The sequence below is a fragment of the Scylla paramamosain genome, chromosome 6 (assembly GCF_035594125.1).
Source record: "Scylla paramamosain isolate STU-SP2022 chromosome 6, ASM3559412v1, whole genome shotgun sequence".
Classification (NCBI taxonomy): domain Eukaryota; kingdom Metazoa; phylum Arthropoda; class Malacostraca; order Decapoda; family Portunidae; genus Scylla; species Scylla paramamosain.
In genome coordinates this window covers 27,794,497-27,820,106 of record NC_087156.1, presented here as the reverse complement: position 1 = coordinate 27,820,106, position 25,610 = coordinate 27,794,497, and the positions used below count along the sequence as shown (strand labels likewise).

Below are 25,610 nucleotides of genomic sequence, written 5' to 3'. Positions count from 1 at the left end.
ATAAATATTGTGTGGAGAAACTGTAGCGTACATACAATACACGAATGGATACAGTGCAATACACAATATAATACAGAGAGAGAGAGAGAGAGAGAGAGAGAGAGAGAGAGAGAGAGAGAGAGAGAGAGAGAGAGAGAGAGAGAGAGAGAGAGAGAGAGATAGTGTATGATGTACTAATAGAAAATGTATACTATGCAAAACGCAGCGTAGAAATTGTAGTGTAGTACTTAAAATGTAGTATAGACGTGTAAAGTGTACAGAGACAGTGACGTGTACAGTTTATAGAGAAAGTGAAGTGTGGTAAGTACACTGCATGAAGAAAACAATAACAGAAGAGTAGAGGAACTTGAGATGATAAAAATGTGCAGAGGAACGCAAGACAAAACAGTAACATCACGATAACATCACGCAACATAAAGCAGGAATTAATCTGTTTACGTATGAGAGAGAGAGAGAGAGAGAGAGAGAGAGAGAGAGAGAGAGAGAGAGAGAGAGAGAGAGAGAGAGAGAGAGAGAAATCATGGCGACACGACAGGGGTGACACCGACAATTTTCCGCTATAAACGAGGTGATAATGTCAACAAAAGCGGGATGGAGTGTTGGTTCCCTCCCCTCATCCCCCCTTCCCTCCCCTCCCTCCCTCCATCCTATTCTCTCCCTCGCCCCATGCACCCTCCCCACCCGCGGCGTGAAGGGGGAGGGGGGAGAGAGGGTAGGGGGAGGGAGGGAGGGTCACAAATCATAACAATTTAATATTTGGGATTTAGGAGCCGTCGTGTTCCGCCGCCCGGAGCCGAGGTGGCGCTGCTGTATTTCTTGAGATTGCTGTAAATTCTACCCTCCAGGATTCCCCGGTGTTTTGAGAGAGAGAGAGAGAGAGAGAGAGAGAGAGAGAGAGAGAGAGAGAGAGAGAGAGAGAGAGAGAGAGAGAGAGAGAGAGAGAGAGAGAGAGAGAGAGAGAGTCATTTGCATTCCAGCATGGAATAGAAAAGCAAAGATATCCATAGGAATATAATAATAATGAGAGAGAGAGAGAGAGAGAGAGAGAGAGAGAGAGAGAGAGAGAGTCGCCATCCACCACGGAAGAGAAAAGCGGAGATATCTGTATGACTGTAATAATAATAATAGAGAGAGAGAGAGAGAGAGAGAGAGAGAGAGAGAGAGAGAGAGAGAGAGAGAGAGAGAGAGAGAGAGAGAGAGAGAGCTATCACCTCGTTTTGATTTACGTTTGCCGGGTGGCGGGAAAAAGTGTTCGTTTCCTGTGACCGACTTAATTACGCACATTTAATCCAGCAACGACAAACAATTCTCCTAACAATTACTGCTAAAAAACACACCATTAAACTATTTATCATTTTACCATCATTAACGATTACCAAACGCGCAAACGAAGAGGCAAACACGAGTGCAAACAGGAGGCCGCGGGCGGGGGTGAGGACACGGGCCGCGGCACTTCAGCTACAATGGCGGGACGGGTGGCGGCGGCGGCGCGGATGAATACACTATAGTTCTCCTCGCACAAAGAGTCCTTACGAGCACTCGCCAGAAGCTCACACCGGGCGATAACATAACTCAGGCGCTGAATTACCCTCGCGTGGATCACTAAATCAAGCGCGGGTGATAACATTAAGCGGGGAGATGAATGATTAAAAAGTTTTGTCCAGGGCGCGCGTTCCGTAGGTAAACACAGGGACAATGGCCGTCCCTCTCCCCTCCCTCCCTCCCTGACCGATAATAAGCGTCTCTCATAATTGTTGGGAGTCACATGTGTCCTTAACTCTGTCAACTATTAAATCAGGCTGCCGGCGGCGATCTCTGGGCGATAATGAGCGACGGAGTGAAATAGTGAGCGATTTGGTTTTCAATTCCATGTCAGCTGTTGGCGCGTGTTTTCCCTGGAATGAGATTTAGGCGCGATAACCTTTTCTCTTTCATTTAATCTTTTTCAATGGCTTTATCAGGCTGTTAAACGCCCCGAACGCTGTGGTGTCAGCTGGTGCTGTTGACACGGTATGGAGCCATTGCATTAGGAAAGAATCCGGCTTTGTGCAGCGTAAAGCCCGATTCTGACTATTTTGACTGCGCCCGGGCTTGCCATAACAGGACGAGCGGGAAGGGGGGCAGGGAGGCCCGCGAGCGAGGCAACGAGCGGAATGGAGAGAGATAAGGTCAAGTGTTGTCTCAGATAAGGTCAGCCATCACTCCCGTACAGGTAAGTGTGGAATTATGATCTTAATTAGTTTGTACAGGTGAAGAGGTTCCTCCCCTGGCCCCTCCTCCGTCACCTTAATACGTGTGTGTGAAGGGCAGGAAGGGAGGCGAGTAATGAGGGTGATAAGTTGCTGGTTGTTCCTCCCCATCGATCCGTAACGCGTCCCTTATCAGCCCAGGTGGTGGTGCCCCGCGCGGTGATGAGGCCCATCATTCCTCTATAGGGAAGGATCGCTGGGTGCATTAATTAATCGTTATCACCTGTATCATTATCAGCAGTCACGCCATATCAGTCACTATCAATGATGAGAGAGAGAGAGAGAGAGAGAGAGAGAGAGAGAGAGAGAGAGAGAGAGAGAGAGAGAGAGAGAGAGAGAGGGAGGGGAAAGCATATCTATTTCCAAACGTCGATATCTATTTCCCTCCCATCCCTCCCTCTTTCCCTCCCATCCATCCCTCCTTCCCTCTCTTCCCTCTTCTCTCCCCTCTCTTCTCCCTCCCCATCATCCAGTACTTATTTTCCATGGTGTCATTGTCACCTCTGCGGCGGCCTTTGTGTGTGTTTGTCAGCTATTGGCGTCATTAGGCGGCATTTAGTGATTTACGGCGGCAACTCAGCGGCACGCCACCCTGATGAACCCCGCGGCACTTCCAGCCCCGCCACGGCCCGTACCCGCCGCCGCCACCTTCACTACCTCCTCTTGTTGTTGCTGCTGGTGTCGGTATTGTCAATGTCTTTTTATTGTCGTTGTTGTCTTATTATTATTATTGTTATTATCATTATTATTATTATTATTATTATTATTATTATTATTATTATTATTATTATTAGTTCATTATGATCGCGATCATTATCATTATTGTTACAAGTGGCAAGACATCGAGTGCCTCTACAGGAGGTTCTCCAGCATCTGGTGCGTTCAGCTGATTCGGGTCAGATACGGGAAAGTGATTGGATCTGTTATTGTGCATCATGAGTGATCCACTGTTGTTGTCTGGTCTTATTATGGAGGAACCCTGATATCTCCTGGTGTGAGCATTGTGGACAGCCTGGGTCCGTAATTTCAAACGCTATGACTCTCATGAAGGTTATTTTCAAAAGTATAAGATGTGTTTAGTCTGGATCTCGTAAGTGTTTTTCTCAATGATACAGAGATCTTGTCAGACCGTCACTAGAATCATGAAAACGTCCTTGTAACACTCAATAAATTTCACTATAACGTCACGCAAGTAGCTGACACACGCTGAAATGATTACAATATGCGAGGGAGTGCGTGTTTGTGATTGTGAATTGATAACGTATGTATGTGGGTGAGTTGTTTCCGAGGTTTCAAGACATTTCTCATAATTTTGGATATTCCTCTTGATTGTACTTTTTTGGGACTGACATCAATTCAGTGGACCTTTTCTTTTTATAGCCATTTTGTTGCCCTTGGCCAGAATCTCTCTTACATACAAAAAAAAAAAGAAAAGAAGCTGCTTCAAAGTAAATGTCAATCTGGTATACATATCAATAAACAGTGGAAAGAGTGTTGCTGCTGTTGTTGCTATTGTTGTTGTTGTCATTGTTGTTGCCTCCTCCTCCTCCTCCTCCTCTTCATCATCATCATCATCATCATCATCATCATCATCATCATCATCATCATCATGGCGTTATCACTATCACCACATCTTTTTTATTTTATTTTATTTTATTTTTTTATTTTTGTATATCGACAATGGTGGTGATGGTGGTGGTATCGTGTGTGTGTGTGTGTGTGTGTGTGTGTGTGTGTGTGTGTGTGTGTGTGTGTGTGTGTGCTTGCTAAATATGAATAAACTCTTTTTTTCCCTGTAGCGTCAAGTTTGTGGAAAATTGAAATAGGAAGTTTTATATTTTTCTTTTACATTTTATGAGTTTCGTTCATTTTGCTTGTTTTCCCCGCCACTGTTGTTATTGTTGTTGCTGTTGTTGTTATTGTTGCACTGAATCACTTGTTGCTCGTATTTTTCCTCCCCCTGGTGCACCCTTCTCCCCCACTGCTTCACGCACCCCGGTAACTATGATATAACTTATATCACGTGCATTGTACCTGTATGAAATCTGTAATGTACTCCATTTAGTTTTATAATATCCCATGAATGACAAACGATTTAATATTATGGACACTTTATTTGGCTGTTAAATTATTAAAATAATCACGTTGCCTTGATGAGTGGTCATATCGTGTTCTACAAGATGTTTCTGACAAAAATAAATAAGTAAATAAACATGTGAATGAATAAATAAGTAAATAAATAAATAAATAAATGCATCATCTGGTAACTAACTCCACCTATACTCCTGGTTTTTCTTTGTCTTTGTGAAAATTAGTAATGTAGTTCATTAGTTCTCATATTAACTTATATTCGTGTTATAAACATGAAAATCTCTGGACTTTTTACCACCGCTACGAGGGGCAAGTATACATAACCTTTCTAAATGAACATCTTTCTAATGTTAGTTTCTTAAATTAATTACTATAATGGCATGACATATTACTTGTTTTCATAAATTTATTAGAAATTTCATTCCGTGCTACTTCACGTCAGCCAACTAGTACTATTTCGTCATTCAAAACAAAGTTAGCATTCACTAGAAACAATCATCATATCAACTTTGGTGCCTAAAAACAATGATAATTTTAATTTGATGAAATAATATATCCATTTAGCTTTCGTAAATCACCACTTTTACCCTTTCTTTTGAAGCAGTCACTACTTTCATCCCGATACTCGAATAAATGTATATTTAACATCATATTTTCTTATATAGTTAAAAACGATAGCTACTTTTACCTTTCTGCTGAAAAAAGTTCTTTTTATCACTTATTACTTAAAAAAGACAGTTTTTTATCCTGGTAATTAAAAATGAACTTTCACGGTAACCACGTGCAGCAATACCTTGCCTACCCCGCCACTCTCCTCATCCTCAGGCAATGATTACTATTTGTCCTGCTGCTCTACTTCCTCTTGTGATAATAATCAGTTCATCCTGCAATGCTTCACCAGCAGTTCCTAAGTGGATGATAAAGAGAAGTAGTCGATAATTTTATTATATCGCTTCTAAAAGTAACAAGATTACGTAGGAACCAGATATGATTTTACTCCAAATCGAGTTTTTTTTTTTTTGTGTGTGTGTTTGTGTTGTGTGTGTGTGTGTGTGTGTGTGTGTGTGTGTGTGTGTGTGTGTGTGTGTGTGTGTGTGTGTGTGTGTGTGTGTGTGTGTGTGTGTGTGTGTGTGATCCCGTTTTTTGTCTGGATGTTTACACTTTGTAACCTTATCAGATGCTGTGCCAACGATGTTTTTTTTTCTTTTATTCGTTGTATTATCAGTGTGATAGTGGCCAGGTGGTGAAGAGGTTAGCGTGCTTGACTCTCAGCTAAGAGGTCCAGTATTCGTATCTCGGGATGGGCGGAAATGAATTGCGGGTTTGTCTACTTTCACGCTGTGGCCTCGGCTCAGCTGCTCAGTTTAGAGATGGTAGGTGCGGGGCGTGAACCAAGACGTGACCTTGCTTCTGGAAAGGAGTAGAAAGCTAGCAATCCTATCACGTGTGTGTGTGTGTGTGTGTGTGTGTGTGTTTTGATTAGTCTCTCTCTCTCTCTCTCTCTCTCTCTCTCTCTCTCTCTCTCTCTCTCTCTCTCTCTCTCTCTCTCTCTCTCTCTCTCTCTCTCGCATTAATCTCCGCAGAGGGTTTTTCGCCCTTCTCTCTCCCCTGGGATGTTCGTAACGAGCAAAATAAGGTGATTTGCTTTAATTTTACTCCACTAATTAAACTTCTTTCCCGCTTTCAGTCTCGTTAGTCTGTCTGCCTGTCTGTCTGTCTGTCTGATTGTCTTTATTTTATATATTTTCTTATATAACATTTTTAGCTTCATGGCAGCCTTCTTTTCTATCCGGCTGATGTAGATAACAATGATGTGATTATTGCAATTAATAACTTCTACAGCCGGAATAAAGAATTTCTCTCTCTCTCTCTCTCTCTCTCTCTCTCTCTCTCTCTCTCTCTCTCTCTCTCTCTCTCTCTCTCTCTCTCTCTCTCTCTCTCTCTCTCTCTCTCTCTCTCTCTCTCTCATCTTATCCAAACACACGTTATCACCACAATTTCCAGCCTTCACTTATAATTAAGAAAATTTTATCCCTCCCCCACTTCCAACCCTCCATTATTTGTTTCCTCCCTTCTCTTCCCCTCCTCCCTCATTCCCTTCCCTCTATTTAGCCCCTCCCTCTTACTCTTACCCTCTCTTCCTCCCTACCTCTGGCCCTTCATCCTTTTCTTCCTCCCTCTCTCTCTCTCCTCGCTTTCTTTCTTTTTTTTTTTTTTCCTCCCTCCCTCACTTAGCTCCTCCAGATTGCATTGACTGTAAAAAGAGTCCCTCGGGGCGCTTCTCAAGGCGGCATCAGGGGAATTATTTTTTGTAGATTTGGAGCTGTACGCGATGGGAAGCGGGTGACGGTGTTGTTGTTGTTGTTGTTGTTGTTGTTGTTGTTGTTGTTGTTGTTGTTGATGTTGCTGTTGTTGTTGTTGTTGTTGTTGTTGTTGATGTGTTGGAGATTTTGTTGCTGTTTTTATTGTAGTTTTCATTATTATTATTATTGTTGCTGCTATTATTATTATTATTATTATTATTATTATTATTATTATTATTATTATTTTTATTATTATTATTATTATTATCATTATTATTTTATTATTATTATTATTATTGTTGTTGTTGTTGTTGTTGTTGTTGTTTGTTGTGGTGGTGATGGTTCCGTTAACAATACTGATTTTACGTAGTAGTTGTACTTTCCATATTTCTTGATGTTGCGAATCAGCCTCATTCACTCTCATGTGTGAATTAAACTACATCAATATTACAGTGGTGCCGCCTTGTCCTTCTCTCATTGCCACCGCAGCTCAGGTATCCCGTCAAGAAAATCAATTAAAATTTCTAGCTTCACATACCATCAGTGTAGGAACATCCGTAGAAATCTCTTTTTGTACTCAGACAAAAGAAATATAATCAAATTTCACCATTCCATCTTGCGACTCCCGTGAAATGCAATGTTACAAATAATAATAAAAAAATACACTCCCTTTTAGAAAACTGGATGGTGTCTTTGTAAAATTATCAACTACGATTACTTAGAAAGATTGATTTGAGTCTTATTGATGTTAACTTAGGGACCGACGTGCAATCAGTATTGGAGACCATAAGTGGATAGGTCGTGCAAAGGCGCCAACACCACACTGCGACCTGCATACTGCCATTGTGGTGGTGGTGGTGGTGGTATGAGGTATTGTGGTGGTGGTTGTGGTGGTGGCGAAAATAGCAATAAGAGATTGATATATTAATGGTAATGGTGACGATGGATTCAAATAGTAATAGAGGATTGATGATGATGGTAACGAAGATGGGGAGATAGTGGTGGTGATGGTGATGGAAACAGCAGTAGAGAACAATAGTGGATGCAGTAGTGGATTTTGACAGTGGTAAATTAATAGTGGTGATGGCAGTAGAAATATTATTACTGGGGATATAGTATTTGTAGTGGTGTTGTTAGAAAAAGGTTTAGATGGCGGTGGAAATAACAGGTATTAATAGTGGTAGTGGTAGTGGTAAGGTGCTGGTATTAATGGTGGTAGTGGTGGTGGTGGTGGTGGAAGCGGAGGTGGGTGCAATAGTTGTGGCGGTGTGAGTGTGGCCAGGCCAGCCCCCTTGCTCCCCATAAACTTAAAAGTGTCAATATTCTCTCTCTCTCTCTCTCTCTCTCTCTCTCTCTCTCTCTCTCTCTCTCTCTCTCTCTCTCTCTCTCTCTCTCTCTCTCTCTTTCTGTGTGTGTGTGTGTGTGTGTGTGTATGTGTGTGTGTGTCTGTGTGTTTTGTGTTCTGTGTGCACAGGAGGGAGTTGAAAGTATTTCATTGTAGTGTGTGTGTGTGTGTGTGTGTGTGTGTGTGTGTGTGTGTGTGTGTGTGTGTGTGTGTGTGTGTGTGTGTGTGTGTGTGTGTGTGTTCAGCCAGGAGGGTGGCGAGAGGTCTTATATCCAGGCCGTTCTTTTACCTCTGATAGAGTTTGCAAAATAAATAGCAGCGTTGTGTTCCCTGCGTCCCATCCGCCTCTCTCTCTCTCTCTCTCTCTCTCTCTCTCTCTCTCTCTCTCTCTCTCTCTCTCTCTCTCTCTCTCTCTCTCTCTCTCTCTCTCTCTCTCTCTCTCTCTCTCTCTCTCTCTCTCTCTCCGTAGCATCACCAGCCTGCCAAGACCAGAACCCTTAACTTCATCCATGCAGTATTCAAGTAGCGTGTGGAAACGATTTTTGCATAGTTTTCTTGATGTTATGTCATTCACCATCCGTGTAAAACCACTAATTTCTGTTCGCCAGATGTAACAACTATAATCAGATCTTCAAATCCCTGACCATTAGAATTCTGCCACACTGCTAAGGAGACCACCACATATTGCATAACAGACACATCCCTCATACACTTTTCACACACCAAAAAAGTGCGATATTTGCTGTGTACTAATTGACTCACCATATATTGAGATACCAAGATACTGCAGACCTTCTCAAGTGTCCCCTTCCGATAACACAGTGGCCCACGAATAATGAGGCGAGGAATCCAGAGTGTCTGCAGATGATTCATATGTTGTTACGTAAAGTGTAAAACATGAAGGTATATAGGACATTAAGTTGTTTTTTTTCCGGTGCTCTCGTGTCCTTGCAGCTTTGATTATGTTGTGGAGTGCATGCCATATTAGTTACTCCTTAAAATTTTCATGTGTGTAAGTTCATCTCGTGTGACTGGTTACTGCACATCGATCCAGCTTTAAATTTGAGCAGTACCAGGTGGGCGTGTGTGGGTTTTGCGATGCTTCTCTACAAGCAATCTAAATGAATCTGCGAATTACTTTTTTTGCTAATTTCAGACAAATTTTTTTTTTCTCTCATGTAAGTCAGTTAATTTATCCACATGCAACGATGAGCAAAAAACAGATGAGGGCGTTTTGCGATGTTACCTCAGAAAATCAAATCTAAAGTTCATATTCCTAAGCGTTTCGGCGTCTAGTGTCGGCTATTTAAACAGACTCTAGTATTGTCATTGTGGATTTCAAGGGTGTTTTTACTATCTTAGTGTTAGTTCAATAAGAATAATGTACCGGCGAAGAAAATGGAAACATTCTTAAGGACCTAACTAATTATTCTTGTGCTCTTTAAAAATAATGGTAGTGATTGAACAAAACATTTAACAAGATCGGTTTAAATTAGTGGATTCAGAGGCAGTCAGTGCAACGAATGCTTTTAAGTGCGTTTGAAAGAGACACAGGCAAGGGACTACAAGGACTACGAGAAAATTCGAAAGCCCGGTTGGATACTGCAGCCCATAAAATTAATAGAGAAAGGAAGTCCAATCTAAGAAACAATTTAGTTCTGAAGGTGTGTTAATTCTTTCACTACTATTTGGCACATCTTTCTTGAATCACCAACCACTCTGTGACATCACTTCTTGTTCTACACCCTCCCCCAAACAATATACTGGCTAGAAATATTGAAAAAATCTATTCTTTTTAATACAATTCTTTCTTGTATATTCTTATGAAGACCTCATACATTACTCCCAATGGTGCGGATTGTTACATGTCACAGTGAAATGTTTAATAGTTACAGTAGTTCAAGGCACAGGAAAGAGAAAAACAGACTCAAAGAAGGATCTGCAGAGTTTACCAGTGTCATAACATTTTAATGCAACGATTTATGTATTTGTAAGGCTTGGAAAAAATGTCCAGAGTTAGTTCGTGCATTGTCATTATACCTTGTGCATTTAGAGAATAATAATCATGCCAGTTATCTTTGTGATGCGAGTGTTGATAAGCCAGATGTGAATTCTCATCGTGTTAGAACACAACACATCAACGGGGCTACAGGGTCTGTATGATTTGATAATGCACCTCTCTCTCTCTCTCTCTCTCTCTCTCTCTCTCTCTCTCTCTCTCTCTCTCTCTCTCTCTCTCTCTCTCTCTCTCTCTCTCTCTCTCTCTCTCTCTCTCTCTCTCTCTATTATCGGAGTGATGGAAGCGACCCCAGGTGTGATGTCTTCACCTGAGTGGCTCTTAATCATGGGGATGGAATGCGTCTAGGAGAGAGAGAGAGAGAGAGAGAGAGAGAGAGAGAGAGAGAGAGAGAGAGAGAGAGAGAGAGAGAGAGAGAGAGAGAGAGAGAGAGAGAGAGAGAGAGAGAGAGAGAGAGAGAGAGAGAGAGAGAGAGAGAGAGAGAGAGAGAGAGAGAGAGAGAGAGAGAGAGAGAGAGAGAGAGAGAGAGAGAGAGAGAGAGAGAGAGAGAGAGAGAGAGAGAGAGAGAGAGAGAGAGAGAGAGAGAGAGAGAGAGATTGTGGTTATCAATTGATTTGTTTTATCTTTTGAAATGTGTTTTCAGTCTTTTATCGATTAGACATTTCTTTCATTCATCAAGTGTATGTAGCGTGTGCATCAGACTGTATTCCTTTTTCCGTTTTCTGTTCTGTCGTTTTGGTTGTATAATTAGTATTGTGACTATTTTTTTCTGTCTGTCTGTGTTTCTTTTCTGCGTGCATCTCTCTGTCTGTCTGTCTGTCAACCTGTCTATTTTTCTGCCTGCCTGTATGTCTGTCCGTCTGTTCGTTTTTTTTTCTTTTTGTCTGTCTGTCTGTATGTATGTTTATCTGTCTGTATGTTTGTGTGTCTGTGCCTGTGTGCCTGTCTGTGTGTGTGTGTGTGTGTGTGTGTGTGTGTGTGTGTGTGTGTGTGTGTGTTCTCTGTCTCCTTCTGTCCTTTTTAATTTATTTATCCGTGTATTCTCTCTCTCTCTCTCTCTCTCTCTCTCTCTCTCTCTCTCTCTCTCTCTCTCTCTCTCTCTCTCTCTCTCTCTCTCTCTCTCTCTCTCTTCACGGTGTGTGGGAGGAGATAAGTGGCCATGATAAGTATAAAAGTTGGTCTCACCTTCACTATCAGATATGGCACTAACCTTTGCCTCTCCTTCTTCTCTCCGCGCCCTGAGTGCCTCCAGCTTGTGCACTGCCAGGTCACACCCCGCCCCCACCCCTCTCGTCTCAGGTCGCAGTCTTGGGTCACATGCAGTCTCGGGTCACAATCTCAGGTAGAGAGGTCGTGTTCCGTATGTTGATTTGTATCACCGTCATTCCTTCATCCTCGGGTCAGTTTGGGTAGTTCCTGTATCATCCTCGTTGCTTCTCTCGCGGGTCAGTTTAGGTCCGAGTAGAATGTTTATCTGTATCATCTTCATTCCTTCTCTCGCGGGACAGTTTGGGTTGAATGTTTCAGGCAATTCGCGAAAAAGGTAAGGAATTAATCAAACTGTGGCACCGCAATAAGGTCATATGGGTCCGATTTAGATTATGAGACAGCGCTGCATCCTCCACCGTGGAATTAGCTTGAGTCAGAATAGAACTCTTTGTTTCTTTGGCGGTGAGTCGATTAGTGTACAAGAGAGCCACCCAGGGATATCACACACACACACACACACACACACACACACACACACACACACACACACACACACACACACACACACACACCATTCAATGTATATTTCTTCGTACACTAACGCTCTCTGGATGATCCTTCTTATTGCAAGACGAACAAGCTGGATTAAGGCATTCTACCATGCCTTCCTTTCAATCCTCTCCTCTTTTGTTTTTATTAGTAAATTAATACATAGAGACTGCTATCCGTAAAAGTTGTTATTACTCACTCGTAGCATCAAGCACTGCTCCATGAAACCAGCCACCCGAAGCACGTGTCGCAACCATTCACATTGTTGTCTGCGTGGGTATCGGCAAGGTGTTGAGAGGCGCTAAGTATTCGTGTTACTCGTATTGTGTTAACACGCAATTGCCTCGCATGCCTGGAACGTACCGGGAAAATTCCTTCACTGGCTGACGATCGTTGTCTGTGGTGGACTTGTACTAAGTTGCGAAAGACCTTGAGTTGATAATGCACGAGTGGTTAATTGTACGATTTCGCTTAACTGTTTTTTCGTCTGTTTTACTCTTTTTTTTTAATGGTGTGTTTTACTTTTTCAACCTATTAGCGTCCTTCACTTTTGTACTGTTTCTTTTTTTTTTCTTAATTTCTATTACAATTTGATTTTTATCCCGAAAGGTGTAGAGATGGGGACAAGAGCTTCAAGGAGACTATCGTTACGGTCATAAGTTTTAGAGACATATACTCTCTCTCTCTCTCTCTCTCTCTCTCTCTCTCTCTCTCTCTCTCTCTCTCTCTCTCTCTCTCTCTCTCTCTCACACACACACACACACACACACACACACACACACACACACACACACACACATAAACCAGCCATCACTCATTAAAACCTACAACACTGCACTCAAATCAAAAATATAATCTCCACCATTAACAGAAGCTAATTGGCACTGGTCACGCGGGTCGCAGTGCCACCTAAAAGTGTGACGCTGCCTGACCTGTGCCATATATGATTACGAGGTCACCCTACATAGCTTACCATCCTGTCTGTCTAAAATTGAGGGGTCATAGTGTGTGTGTGTGTGTGTGTGTGTTTGTGTCTGTTGGCGGCAGTGTGTCAGGGGTGTCAGGTGTCTGGCGCTATCTGGCGGCGCGTCACCTCCCGTCCGGTGTGTCATTCATCGGGTTATCAAGATTAATTGGAGTTTATCTTAAGAAGTTTTTAAAAAGGAGGAAAGAGGTCCTTGATAGATAGTGTAATAGACTCGTTATAGATTTCACCCCTCTCTCTCTCTCTCTCTCTCTCTCTCTCTCTCTCTCTCTCTCTCTCTCTCTCTCTCTCTCTCTCTCTCTCTCTCTCTCTCTCTCTCTCTCTCTCTCTTTTAGATTAGGTTAGGTGAGGTCAGGTTAGGTTAAGTTACGATAGATTTTATCAGACAACCTAATCTAATCTAACCTAACCTAACATAGGCTATCCCCAGAATAGCTTTGGCGACTAATCTTAATTCTCTCAGTGATAACCAAGTCCTTAGTCAAAGACGAAACAATTTGCTGTGGCTACGAAAGTGAAATTTTTTGGCATGATATGAAGGAGCAGATGTGTCTCGGCGGCGATAAGGCGTGAAGTGAAGAGCACAGTACAAAGGTGTGTGTGGAAACGACGCGGCGACTTACATAAGGCAACTAACCAACGGACTAACCAACCTACGACCCGTCTGGAGGTAGAATGGCTGTGATGTAATGAGCGAGTCAACATTTTTACACATAATTCCAACACGTGACTGTCATCTGCAGGACTTATGTAAACACCACTACCTACACGAGTCCTTGGTGGCGCGTCTGTGCGAATTACCTGCCGCGTTAATCTGAGGATAAGGAGTATTGAGGTGTAATATACAAGGGTAGGAGGAGTGGTGGGTGGGTGGAGTTAATTAGCGAGGCTGGGCCGAGTGTAATCAGCGGCGGGTGATAGCACGTAACGAGAGTCTTAATTACCCAGTTGAGGGATTACTCTCTTAATCCCCAGGTAGAGGGTGTGGGTGTGGGTGTCAGGGTGTAGGTGTACGTGGCTGGGTGTAGTGGGGGTGTAGCTGGGTATAAGAGCGATGTGGGTGTCAGCTTGTGGTATGGGTGTCAGGGTATTGAGTGTACGTGGTGTAGTTGTCAGGGTGTAGTGGAAATGTGTATCAAGGTGTAGCGGAGGTGTGGGTGTCAGGGTGTAGCGGTGTCGGTGTCAGGGTGTAGCTGTAGAGTGGAAATTAGGGTGTCATATATATGTGTGTATTAGGGTGTGGTGGGTGTAGATGTCAGAGTGTAACATAAGGTAGTACCGAAGATTAGAGTTTCTGGGTGTAAATGTATGTATGTATGTATGTATGTATGTATGTATGTACGCACATGTGTGCAGTATATGCGTACATGTGTGAGTGTACGTTCGTATTTCTATAGGACACGATTGAATCTCAGTATTGGTCTTTATTGTCCTTTATAGTATTTGTATCTCTATTTTGTGTGTGTGTGTGTGTGTGTGTGTGTGTGTGTGTGTGTGTGTGTGTGTGTGTGTGTGTGTGTGTGTCTGTATGTGTGTTTGTATCTTCGATAAGCCAAAGATAAGAAGAGAATTATGAGCGTGTCTGTGGGTCGGTACTGTCTTTCATGGCCGCGGCCCGCAATGTGCACCACGCCTCACCCACCGCCTCACGCTGGTAGCCTCGGCGCATCACCGCAGCCACATCAAGATTTCTCTTTACCGTATATATCATTTATCCTTGACGTGTGTTTAAAAGAATCCATGCTACTTGTATTACTGCATTGACAAATTAACATTTCGGTACCCACACCTTTTCAAAAACTGGATTTGCCCCGTCCCGCTCAGGTACACAATACACACGATACACTAAGGAGGTGCAGACGTAAGCAGAGCACACGTTCACATAATTATTCTACACACTACTCGAGAATTAGCGGCCGTGACATCTGTAAGATAACATATTACATCGTCATATAATTAATTGTATCACACACAATCAGAAGGCTCGCCCAAATAGCACCTGTAGTGAGATAGAGCGTACCTGCGTATAGATATTAGAGATAAACCTGCTGTAAATACGCCATAGGGACTACCTGGGGGCCTCGTGGGTAACAGAGAAATTTGACAGAAAAATTAACATGCAGTTCCACACTCATGATATACAAATTAATCTTCTAATTTCTATGCATGCACTCGGCTCTAGCATCATTGTGGCACCTGCTGTATTACATGCATCACCTGTTATGGGTGTGTGATACGCTGCACGACTCACATATGAAGTAGCCACCCACACCAGCACTACACAGAGGCCTCCACTTATCGCACTACTGAGCTCAAGTGTGTACGTGACATGGTTAATATACATTGTTATTTATTTAGGAAGGTAGTCACTGCGTCACCTGCTTCCTCACTGTTGTTGTTTTTGTTGTTATCATTATTATTATCTCATCATCTTCTTTTAAGTATATTCTAATCGTTGTTGTTTTAATGATAATGGTGGTGGTGATGATAATATTGATAATAGAAGTAGCAGTACTAATAGTAGTAATAAGTTTAGTAGTAGAAGTAGTAGTAGTAGTAGTAGCAGTAGCAGTAGCAGTAATAGTAATAGTAACAGTAGTAGTTATCTTGTTAGTATTCATACTAGTATTATCAAAACTTTTCAATTTCGACGGTGGTGGTGGTGGTGGTGGTTTTAGTGGAGGTAACGGTACTGGTAGTAGTAGCAGTAGTAGTAGTAGTAGTAGTAGTAGTAGTAGTAATAGTTACAGTAATGGTGGTTGTGGCAGTAGTTATCCTTCAGAGACAGTCTTTTGAATCTATTCGCCTCCGTGTTCCTCAGTGTCGGGCAAGGCGACTAAAGGGCACCACCACAGTGGCCTGGAAACTTCCCCTTGGGAACTTTCCTCCCCCAACGAAAATAAAAACACGCATTTGACTTTCAATATTAATTTCTTTCCCCTCTCCATCTTGAGTTCAATCTCATATAATGGAAAGAAAATATAAATTTAGAAACTTATCTTGATTTTCTTGTTATTATTATTATTATCATTATTATTATTATTATTATTGCTATTATTATTATTATTATTATTATTATTATTATTATTATTATTATTATTATTATTATTATTATTATTATTATTATTACATTATATTATTATTATTACTATTATTATATTTTTCATTATTATTATTATTGTTACTACTGTTAGTACTACTATTGTTATTATTGTTACTACATATTGTAATTACTTATTATTATTATTATTATTATTATTATTATTATTATTATTATTATTATTATTATTATTATTACTATCATTATTACTACTACTACTACTACTATTACTATTACTATTATTTAAAGCAAATTTTCAATTTCTTGTAATAATTTCTGGTGCATTTTCATGTATCTAGCATTAGTTTACGTTATTTCATCATGTCTTCACGGATCCTGCTTTCAACCACTAATATTTTGAAACTGGACTCATGTTTATAATTCAATCTACTATTACTACTACTACTACTACTACTACTACTACTACTACTACTACCTATACTACTACTGCTGTTGTTACTGCTGCTACTACATTATTATTATTATTATTATTATTATTATTATTATTATTATTATTATTATTATTATTATTACTATTATTATCATTATTATTATTATTATTATTTTTATTATTATTGTTATTATTATTATATTATTATTATTATTATTATTATTATTATTATTATTATTATTGTTGTTGTTGTTCTTCTTCTTGTTACAATGCTTATTACTATTGTTTACTATTATTATCATTGTTCGTGTATTTGTTATTGCCATGCTCTTACTTGCTACCGATACTGTTTACACTTTTTTTAATCATCATCATCATCATCACCATTTCATCATCATTTTTTTTCCTTTAGTTCCTTCAATGGATTTCCCACGGTCCAATCAGGCTTCCCGTGAATCGCTGCTCACCTGCTCCCCTCACCCCGAGGCTCCCAGTAGCCTTTCATGCCCTCTCACCCACTTCCTGTGTGATATTTTCACTGAATCTCTTTGTGTCGTGATCAACCCACTTCTCCCCTTATCCTCAAACATTGTGCCATCGCTGTTTGTTTACTAAATTTAGATATTTTTTTTTTTGCTATAATTTGCTGTGATTAGTTTTAGTTGTTTGATATTTTTTTTTCCTTTCTTGAAGTTTTTGTTTTATTTATTTATTTTTATTGTTATTTTTTTGTTTGTTTGTTTTGTTTCCTTTATTTGGAATTGCCTGGCACGTGCGATGCAGGGTTCTTGTTCTGGCGTGTGAGCGATGAACTGTGCCCAAAACAACGACTTCCTAACATGGCAAGGAAATGTGCACGCGTCGGTTTTTAGTTTCTTAGTTTATTTATTTTTTTTTTCTCTCTCTCTCTCTCTTTTAAGATCCGGACTTTTTGCAGTATGTCATGTTCAGATTATTAAAGACTGTGATGTCTAATTTGTGATTAAGATTTATTTTCTCGGGATGTTTTCTTGATTCATTTTCATTTGGAAGCCAAGGGTTGAGAGGTGGAGCAGGCGTGGCAGGAGTGCGGTCGAAGGTGGTAGTGATACGTTTGGAAGCAGGTGTGGTATGTGTGGGGGGGTTAGGCAGATGGAAAAATCACTGACAATACGTGGTAGGCGTGGCAGGTGTAGTGAAGGCGTGGCCGAACGTAGTGAGAGGAAGTACTCACCGGCTAGGTCTGGGTGTATTCTAGGGTACATGAGGCCCGCTCGGGCGAACCAGTCGAGGGCGGCGGGCGGAAGGGCGGCGGCACCGTTCTTGAGGGCAGAGAGAGCCTGGGCGTCCAGAAGAGGAGAGGCTGCTCCTGGGGGGAAGGCAGCGGTGGGAAATAGGGCGGGTGGCACCGGGTACTGGTAGAGGTGTGGAGGCATCAGAGGCACCGTGCCTGTCCCCAGCACCCCTGAGGCGCGTCCCAGCAGCGCCGGGGAGGCCAGGGAGTGAGGCGGCGGCTGAGGGCTGTGGGGCGGCGATGGGCCGGGGGAGCCACCGGCCTCATGCGAAAGGGCGGCGGGGCTGAGGGCGCGCCGCCCGCCTCCCTCCACCACCTCGCGTGACAACAGTGACTCTATACAGAACGACTTTCTCTCACTGCTCGCCATGCCGGCGGCGGCGCTGGTGGCGCTGGCGGTGCTGGTGGCGGCGGTGGCTCAAGTGGCTGCGGTGGCGGCGGCGGAAAGTCAGTATCGCGGCTGGTGACCCAGACAGCCGCCCTCCCCCACCATCACCCGTGGGCACAGTCTATCCACCCCGGGCACTGGGCACTCAGAAGCCTGCGGGTGTCCGTACAGGGTGTGTGTGCCTGGTGGCGCGCACGGACGCAAAGTCGTGAAGGACGCGGCGGAGGGTCGCGTGGTGGCGGGCGCGGGTGTGATGGAGAGCCTGGGCGTGGTGGCTGGCACGGGCGTGTGTGTCGGCGGCGGGGTGCGGCGGGCGTCTGGCATCACCGTCATCACATCACCATTTCACACCATTTGTACCACTAATGAAAACCCTGCCACCATTATCCCCGGCTGCCGCCCATTGGCTCATGGCCCGCCGCCGGGGACGCCCTCCGCCACCTCGCGATTGGCCAGCCTGGCCGCGGCTCCTCCCTAATGGGCGTGCGGTCCTGCCCACTGGCTGAGAAAGACAGAGCCGAGAACTGATTGGGAGTGAGGCGGCTGTGGGCGGGTCAGAGAGAGGCATCCCGCCCCCGAGATCAATATCCTGGTAGATGGTTGGTGAAGTGGGTTTAATGCCTGATTACACGGCTCAGTCCTGCTGCCTGCCCCCTCCCTCCCCCTTATTCCCCTTCCTCCTCTGGGACTCCAACGCCTCCTCTCCCGCTTCCCACCCCCTGCCACCTCCCTCCTCCCAGCTTCAGCTTGCCTTCTACTTATCTCTCTTCACTCCCAAGCATCCACCTGCGCTCCTCCACTCCTGCAGCCTCCACGCTTCCTCCACCTGCAGCCCTCACCCTATATACACCTCACCATTGCAGGCGTCGCCACGCGGCCCTCCACCCCTCACCCCGCCTCCACTACCGCAAACGTGGCCTCATTCCCTCATCCCCATCGTCGGCTTGGTTCACACAGCCTGCTTGAACCCGCGGGGCGCCACATGACGGACGATACCTTGCTTTGTGAGACAGAAGGGAGGAGGCGGTGAGAGCAAGGAGGGAATGACGAGAGCGGAAGGAGGGGAGAGGATGGAGGAAGTTGGAGTGGGAGGAGGGGAAGGGATAGGGGAATGGAAAGGGGGAGATGAGGGGACGCTTAATTCCTGTCTCAGAGCACATTTCTCGCCCCGAGGAAGGTGTGGAACGCTCGGGGCTTGAGGTGGTGAGTGACGCTCGGGGAAGGTGAGTCCCTGGGGTCCCGGGAAAGGACAGCCTCGAGGCGTCCGTGGCGAAGGGAGGCATCCACACCCCGGGGAGGAAAAACTGTACGTAAGTGTGAAGCGAGGAGAGAGAGAGAGAGAGAGAGAGAGAGAGAGAGAGAGAGAGAGAGAGAGAGAGAGAGAGAGAGAGAGAGAGAGAGAGAGAGAGAGATGCACTTCTTCCTGTCTCATATATGAAGTCTCCTTTTACCTCTCTCTCTCTCTCTCTCTCTCTCTCTCTCTCTCTCTCTCTCTCTCTCTCTCTCTCTCTCTCCATTCCTATTTCCTCTCAAGCCTTCTCTCTTTCCTTTCCCTCTCCTTCAACTGCAAGATCTCAAAACCGCGGTGTTCCTTCCTTCCTCCTTCCTTCCCTTCCTCCCTCCCTGCTCCCCTCCCAGGCCTCCCCATCCCCCATCATTACGCCCCCTCCCCCCGATGGAGCGCGAGTCTCCAACAGAATAATGAGAAGCGTAAACCAGAAATTAGTTCGTATTCATGAATGGAAATTTATGCCGCTACCAAGATCGTAAACCGGGGAGAGGGAGAGAGAGAGAGAGAGAGAGAGAGAGAGAGGGGGAGAGGGAGAGGGAGAGAGTAAGAGGGAGGGGGAGAGAGGAAGGGGAATAAGGGAACGAGGGAAGGAAAGGTAGGAGAGAGAGAGAGAGAGAGAGAGAGAGAGAGAGAGAGAGAGAGAGAGAGAGAGAGAGAGAGAGAGAGAGAGAGAGAGAGAGAGAGAGAGAGGGGGGGGAAATGGTTGAGGGAAAGAAAATTTGATAGAGAAATGGGAAGGAGATGAAAAGCGGAGGGGCATGGAGAGAGAGAGAGAGAGAGAGAGAGAGAGAGAGAGAGAGAGAGAGAGAGAGAGAGAGAGAGAGAGAGAGAGAGAGAGAGAGAGAGAGAGAGAGAGAGAGAGAGAGAGAGAGAGAGGATAAAACAAACCACCAGACAGAGAAAGAAAGTAAATAAAAAGAAAGGAAAGGTGAATGCAAAGAGGGGAAGAAAGGGAGGGAGGGATGGAGAACTGGAGAGAAAGAGAACAGGTAGGAAGTCAATAAAAAAAGTGAAGAGATCAATGGTTTATTTTTTAAGGGAAGAGAGAGAGAGAGAGAGAGAGAGAGAGAGAGAGAGAGAGAGAGAGAGAGAGAGAGAGAGAGAGAGAGAGAGAGAGAGAGAGAGAGAGAGAGAGAGAGAGGGAAAGTAAGAGAAGCTACCTGGGTGCAAGGAGGAGGGAAAGAGAGTATCAGGCAAGGAGGGGGTGAGGAAGAGAGGGAAATGCTTGGCCGACTCAAGGGAAATGAGGTGAAAAAGCCAGTCAGGACGAAGATAGATCGTTACCTAGCAGGGAGGAGGGAAGAGAAAGGCAGGAGGGAGGGAAGGAGGCTGGCAAGAGAGAGAGAGAGAGAGAGAGAGAGAGAGAGAGAGAGAGAGAGAGAGAGAGAGAGAGAGAGAGAGAGAGAGAGAGAGAGAGAGAGAGAGAGAGAGAGAGAGAGAGAGAGAGAGAGACAGGAGCGGAAAGATGAGAGGAAGTAGAGTTTGAGAGGTAGAAAGGGAGAGGTGAAATTAGAGGAAAGACGGAAGAGAGAGAGAGAGAGAGAGAGAGAGAGAGAGAGAGAGAGAGAGAGAGAGAGAGAGAGAGAGAGAGAGAGAGAGAGAGAGAGAGAGAGAGAGAGAGCAAATAAAGGTTACGATGGTGACGAAATAATCTCTTGAAAATCTTGGTCTCATCTTCACACTCCCAAACGAACAAAAAAAGGAAAAGAAAAAGCAATTGATAAAAAGTAAGACAAGAAAGAAATGCAGCAAAAATAAAGGAGGGTGATGAGAGAAGGTTGGGAGGAAAAGAAAAACGAGAAAAAGTGAGGAGAAAGGAAAAAAAGAGAGGAATGATAGAAACAGCGAATAAAGTTTAATGGGAAAAGTGAAAGGAAGAAGAAAGAAATGAGCGAAAGTGAAACAAGAAAATATGGAAAAGACGAGTATTTAGCGAGAAGAAAGAGAGCAAAGGAAAGAAAAAAAAAAGAGACGGAATTGAAGAAGCAAAATTTGGGATAGCTTGAAAGAAAACATGAGGGATAGAAAGGAAAGAAGAAGAAAGGGAAAGAGTGGAACAGGAAAAAAGTGAAAGGGAAGGAAAAGGCGAATAAAAGAGGAGAGAAGGAGAGAAGAAAAAGATAAAAGCTGTTGGAGGAAACTACGGACAACGAGGAGGACGGGGAAGAGGGAGAGGAGAAATATAAATGAAGATGATGATGAAAAAGAAAAACAAAGGTAGATCTCTAAGTGTTCCCAGTACGTAGCACACAGTAAGGCAAAAAGGACAGCATAGATGAAGGCTCCTCCCCACTCATCACTCCCTCTATGGCCATCATCACTCTTTCCTACCAAGGCTTGCAGGAAAGGAAAAGAATGTCATGCAATGTGGACAAACTGCATGGGAATTTCACTGGAAAGAGATAGACTATTAAAATTGCTATTTCCGCTTCATCAACGAATTAATATCAGCAAAACGTTGACATGCATTTCTTAGTTGAGAATATCAGTAAACGATGATATAAATTAATTTCTTAGTTGAGAATACCAGTAAGCGTTGACATATTTCATTGCATTTCTTAGCTGAGAATATTAGATAAACGTTGACATAAATGCATTTCTTAGGTGAGAATATCAGTAAGCCGTTGACATAGAAGCATTTGTAAGTTGAGAATATCAGTGTAACTAACAACACCTTCAATAAAGTAACATTTCGTGGGTAAACCCGAACCAGCTCTTATTTGCTATTTTCTATAACGGCAGACATTACCTTAGCTGTGGATTGGAGTCTGAAAAAAAACAAAAAAACTTGTCCAATCTGCTTTTAAAACTTGCAACTGTTGGTTGTCGACGACATTGGAAGATTAACAAGTGTTTGGCTTCATTTGACGTAAATCTTTGACCAATTATTTTGAGAAGTAGGCGAAGAAGGAAGAAAAGAAGGGGGAAGGGGAGGAATAAGTACATAGGTAGAATAAAATAAGAATGAACAAAAAGAGAAGGGACAGGGCAGAAGGAGGATGTGGTAAGAAAGTGAAAGAAAAAGAAAAGTGAAAAGTCAAGGGATAGAACAAAAGAAAAGAAAGGAGAGATAAAAATTAAGAAAAAAAGAGAGAGAGAGGGATTGTGGCTGGGAGTTGGAATGGAAGGAGAGATGTGGGAGGAGAGGGAGGAGAGAGAGGGAGGAAGGAGGAAGGGGAAGAAGGAATGGGAGAGAGGAAGAAGGGAGGGGGAGCCACAATCCCTCACCTAAGCCAGTAATCACTTGGCTAAACACTCCTCCCACAAGTTCCTTAATTACCCTCTCTCTCTCTCTCTCTCTCTCTCTCTCTCTCTCTCTCTCTCTCTCTCTCTCTCTCTCTCTCTCTCTCTCTCTCTCTCTCTCTCTCTCTCTCTCTCTCTCTCTCTCTCTCTCTCTCTCTCTCTCTCTCTCTCTCTCTCTCTCTCTCTCTCTCTCTCTCTCTCTCTCTCTCTCTCTCTCTCTCTCTCTCTCTCTCTCTCTCTCCACTCTCTTTTTCCTGTTGTGAGGATGAACACAGAATCTTAGTCAACTGTAGTCAAAGGTGAAGGCACAAAGACACAAGAAGGTTAAATCGCGTGACCTCACTTCATCACAGGTTTGGTTGAAGCTGGTTGAGTTAATCCCACATGCACAGGTAACAAAGGTATAAGATAAAAATGGAAGGTATCCCTTTGAAAGAATATTAAAATTATATAGCACTGAATTCATGTAACCTACAGGGACACTGGCCGTCAAGAATTGAAACTATTGAGTGTATAAAGCAGCAGTAACGGATGAAACTTGGACAGATTTTCAAACCCATAGTTACTGCAGGACTTTCACACGACAAGGGAAACGTCACGCAACACTCCCATCCCCCTAAGAAAGTTATTTCCATGCATTTGTCTATAATGTAAACAAAAACATTGTTATTTCCTTATAATGCAGAAGCGGATTTCGAACCCGACAGTATGAATACAGCTCTGATCTCCCAAGACAATTTTTCTTAGAAATTTACATTTAAAACAGGTTGTGTCCAGACCAGCAGACGTGTTTGGTATCCGGCCAGGTAACTTGTTCATCTGACTGAGAGAGAGAGAGAGAGAGAGAGAGAGAGAGAGAGAGAGAGAGAGAGAGAGAGAGAGAGAGAGAGAGAGAGAGAGAGAGAGAGAGAGAGAGAGAGAGAGATTATTCAAATTATTTTCTCAACTTGAGAAATTGACAGATTTATCTCTAAAGACGTTTTGTTCATTACATCATACTTTTCTTTCTCCGCCAGAGACCGAGCCGCGAGGAGATGCAGTCAAGATAACGCTGTCAAGGCAACGCTTGTAAGTATTGTTGATGTCTGCCTTTGAGATGTGGATTCTTACGTATATAGTGACTAACCTTACATCACCAAGACTCAAGGATGGGACTTCCTCTTGTTACTTACTGCTATAGTAGCTTAGCATTAGTATTCAGGATGTGTTTATCAATATATAGGCACATTTCAGCATCCTACACTTGTGCACTTAACTTATGTATTACAGCGACAGTTTCACACGTTACCGTCATGCTGAAGCGCTCACTGAAATCTGTCTAATTAACGTAATAAGCTGAGTTTTTTTTTTTTTTTTTTTTTACTTTTTTGTGCAATCAAAATATACAGTATCACACATCCCATAGCTAGTTCAAATGAATCAGGTGCGATGTGGGGGTTCGACCAGCAAACAGTAAGGACGGCTCTATCACTTCCCCAGCAGGCGGAAACAGGTGCGTGGCGCTCCTGGGTCAGAGCAGTGTTGTGACCATACCCGCTGTTGTAACTGTTATGCAACATAAGGAAGCATCATAAAGAGAAATTAGAATTTTAGTGCATAATTATAGCAGTGAAGGCACAAATTTCCTCGTTGACCTCTTGAGGGTCACCTTTCATTATTTGAAAACTTGTGAATGGATAAACTTACATTTCGAATAAATTATTGCTATTGTGCATTTCAGTGCATCTTGGTCTGGCGAGCGACACGTGTCAGGCTTAGCTGGCAATAGCAAAAGGTGAAATATAAATGGAGTGTGAAAAATTAACGGACGAAAGAAAAAAAATCTCTCTTGGTAACATCTACGTTAAGCTGTCTTTGATGGTGTGTTTGAAAAATGTGTATGTGTCAAGCCAGAGATGAATAACAGCAATGCTATTATGTAAAGGCAAAGTTGACAGGCGTTATCAGTGACATGGCGTGGTGATCAGTGTGGTAAGTTACTCATGGGTTGCTGGAAAGACTGGAAAGAACGTAATGAACACACATACAGGAGGCGGCGCGTGTTTGACGAATGAGGCGGATCCCCGAGTGTTAGTGTGTGTGGACGAAATATCTGCATTAAGACACTCAAGGGAGTTTGAAGAAAGACGCTAAGCTGCTTATAGATGTTGTTTAAACATAATTATGTAAGAGGTAATGAAAGGGGAGTGCAGGAATACTACACAAGTGGTAGTAAAGAAAATGTGTTGATAAGATAACAGTCTTTGCCAAGGGTGTTGTCTGTGTAAACTGAAGCAGCATCAAGACGGCCACCGCGCTCATGCACCATCCAGCGTGAGGCCTTTCGCTGTTCATGCCTGTGTGTGTCCTGGGGGGGTTTACACTCCTGGCGGATCATTATTCACTTGTCCTCTGCCTTTGGCCGCTGAGGTGTTAAGGTTCTCGCCCAGTTATCTACTTCTCCAGTTCTTTAGAATTTAAAATGATTAATTTCAGAATTGTTAGACTCAGGTGTAGTTATGTGGCGGCACTGTATCACCTAATACTGTGGAAATAGAACAAGAAGGAAACTAACTTGAGTGTCAAGGAAAAATATTTCCATTTTTTTGTCAAATGTTATTCTGAGGTTGCAAGTCATTTTTTTGGTGAGACGATTGATAATGAATTCATATGATCATCAAGTCCTTCAATCCTCAGACCAAATGGGCCGCAGTCCATTCGGGCGTGGGGTAATTTGAAACTCAAGACATTTGCTGCTTGGATCATGTCTCTAAATTGTCATGAATCTCGGATGTCTTGACAACCAAGCCTAGTAAATGAGCCATGAGACTTCATCCACAACCCGTCACCAACACACTCCTTGCGCATACACCAACGCACCCACAGGCACTCGTACGTGCGCATATGAACACACACACACACACACACACACACACACACACACACACACACACACACACACACAACACCACACACACATTGACACACACACACAAAAAAAAAAGGGCAGGATTAGGCTAAAAATGTTGTGGAGGTTCCTAGGCACATTGGCAACCAATGTTAGAGGGAGTTAATCTGAGAAAATTACAGTAGTTACAGAAGAGAGTTGTGCTGTCTGAATGTGAGCCTACGATCTATATATTCAGGTAATTCTAACAGTGAGAGAGAGAGAGAGAGAGAGAGAGAGAGAGGAGAGA

At 43.3% G+C, this 25,610-nt stretch overlaps 1 protein-coding gene across 2 annotated transcripts in view; it reads right to left on the bottom strand.

The window, feature by feature from the left end:
- LOC135101560 (motor neuron and pancreas homeobox 1-like) overlaps positions 1–18,357 on the bottom strand; it is a 63,013-nt gene extending 44,656 nt beyond the window's left edge. The window contains exon 1 of one of the 2 annotated variants that reach the window (XM_064005668.1): positions 17,453–18,357. In XM_064005668.1, the coding sequence (XP_063861738.1) occupies positions 17,453–17,882 (430 nt within the window). In that variant the 5' untranslated portion in view covers positions 17,883–18,357. The remainder of the gene's footprint in view (positions 1–17,452) is intronic. The other variant, XM_064005667.1, reaches the window with a different exon arrangement.
- Positions 18,358–25,610: the final 7,253 nt, after the last annotated feature.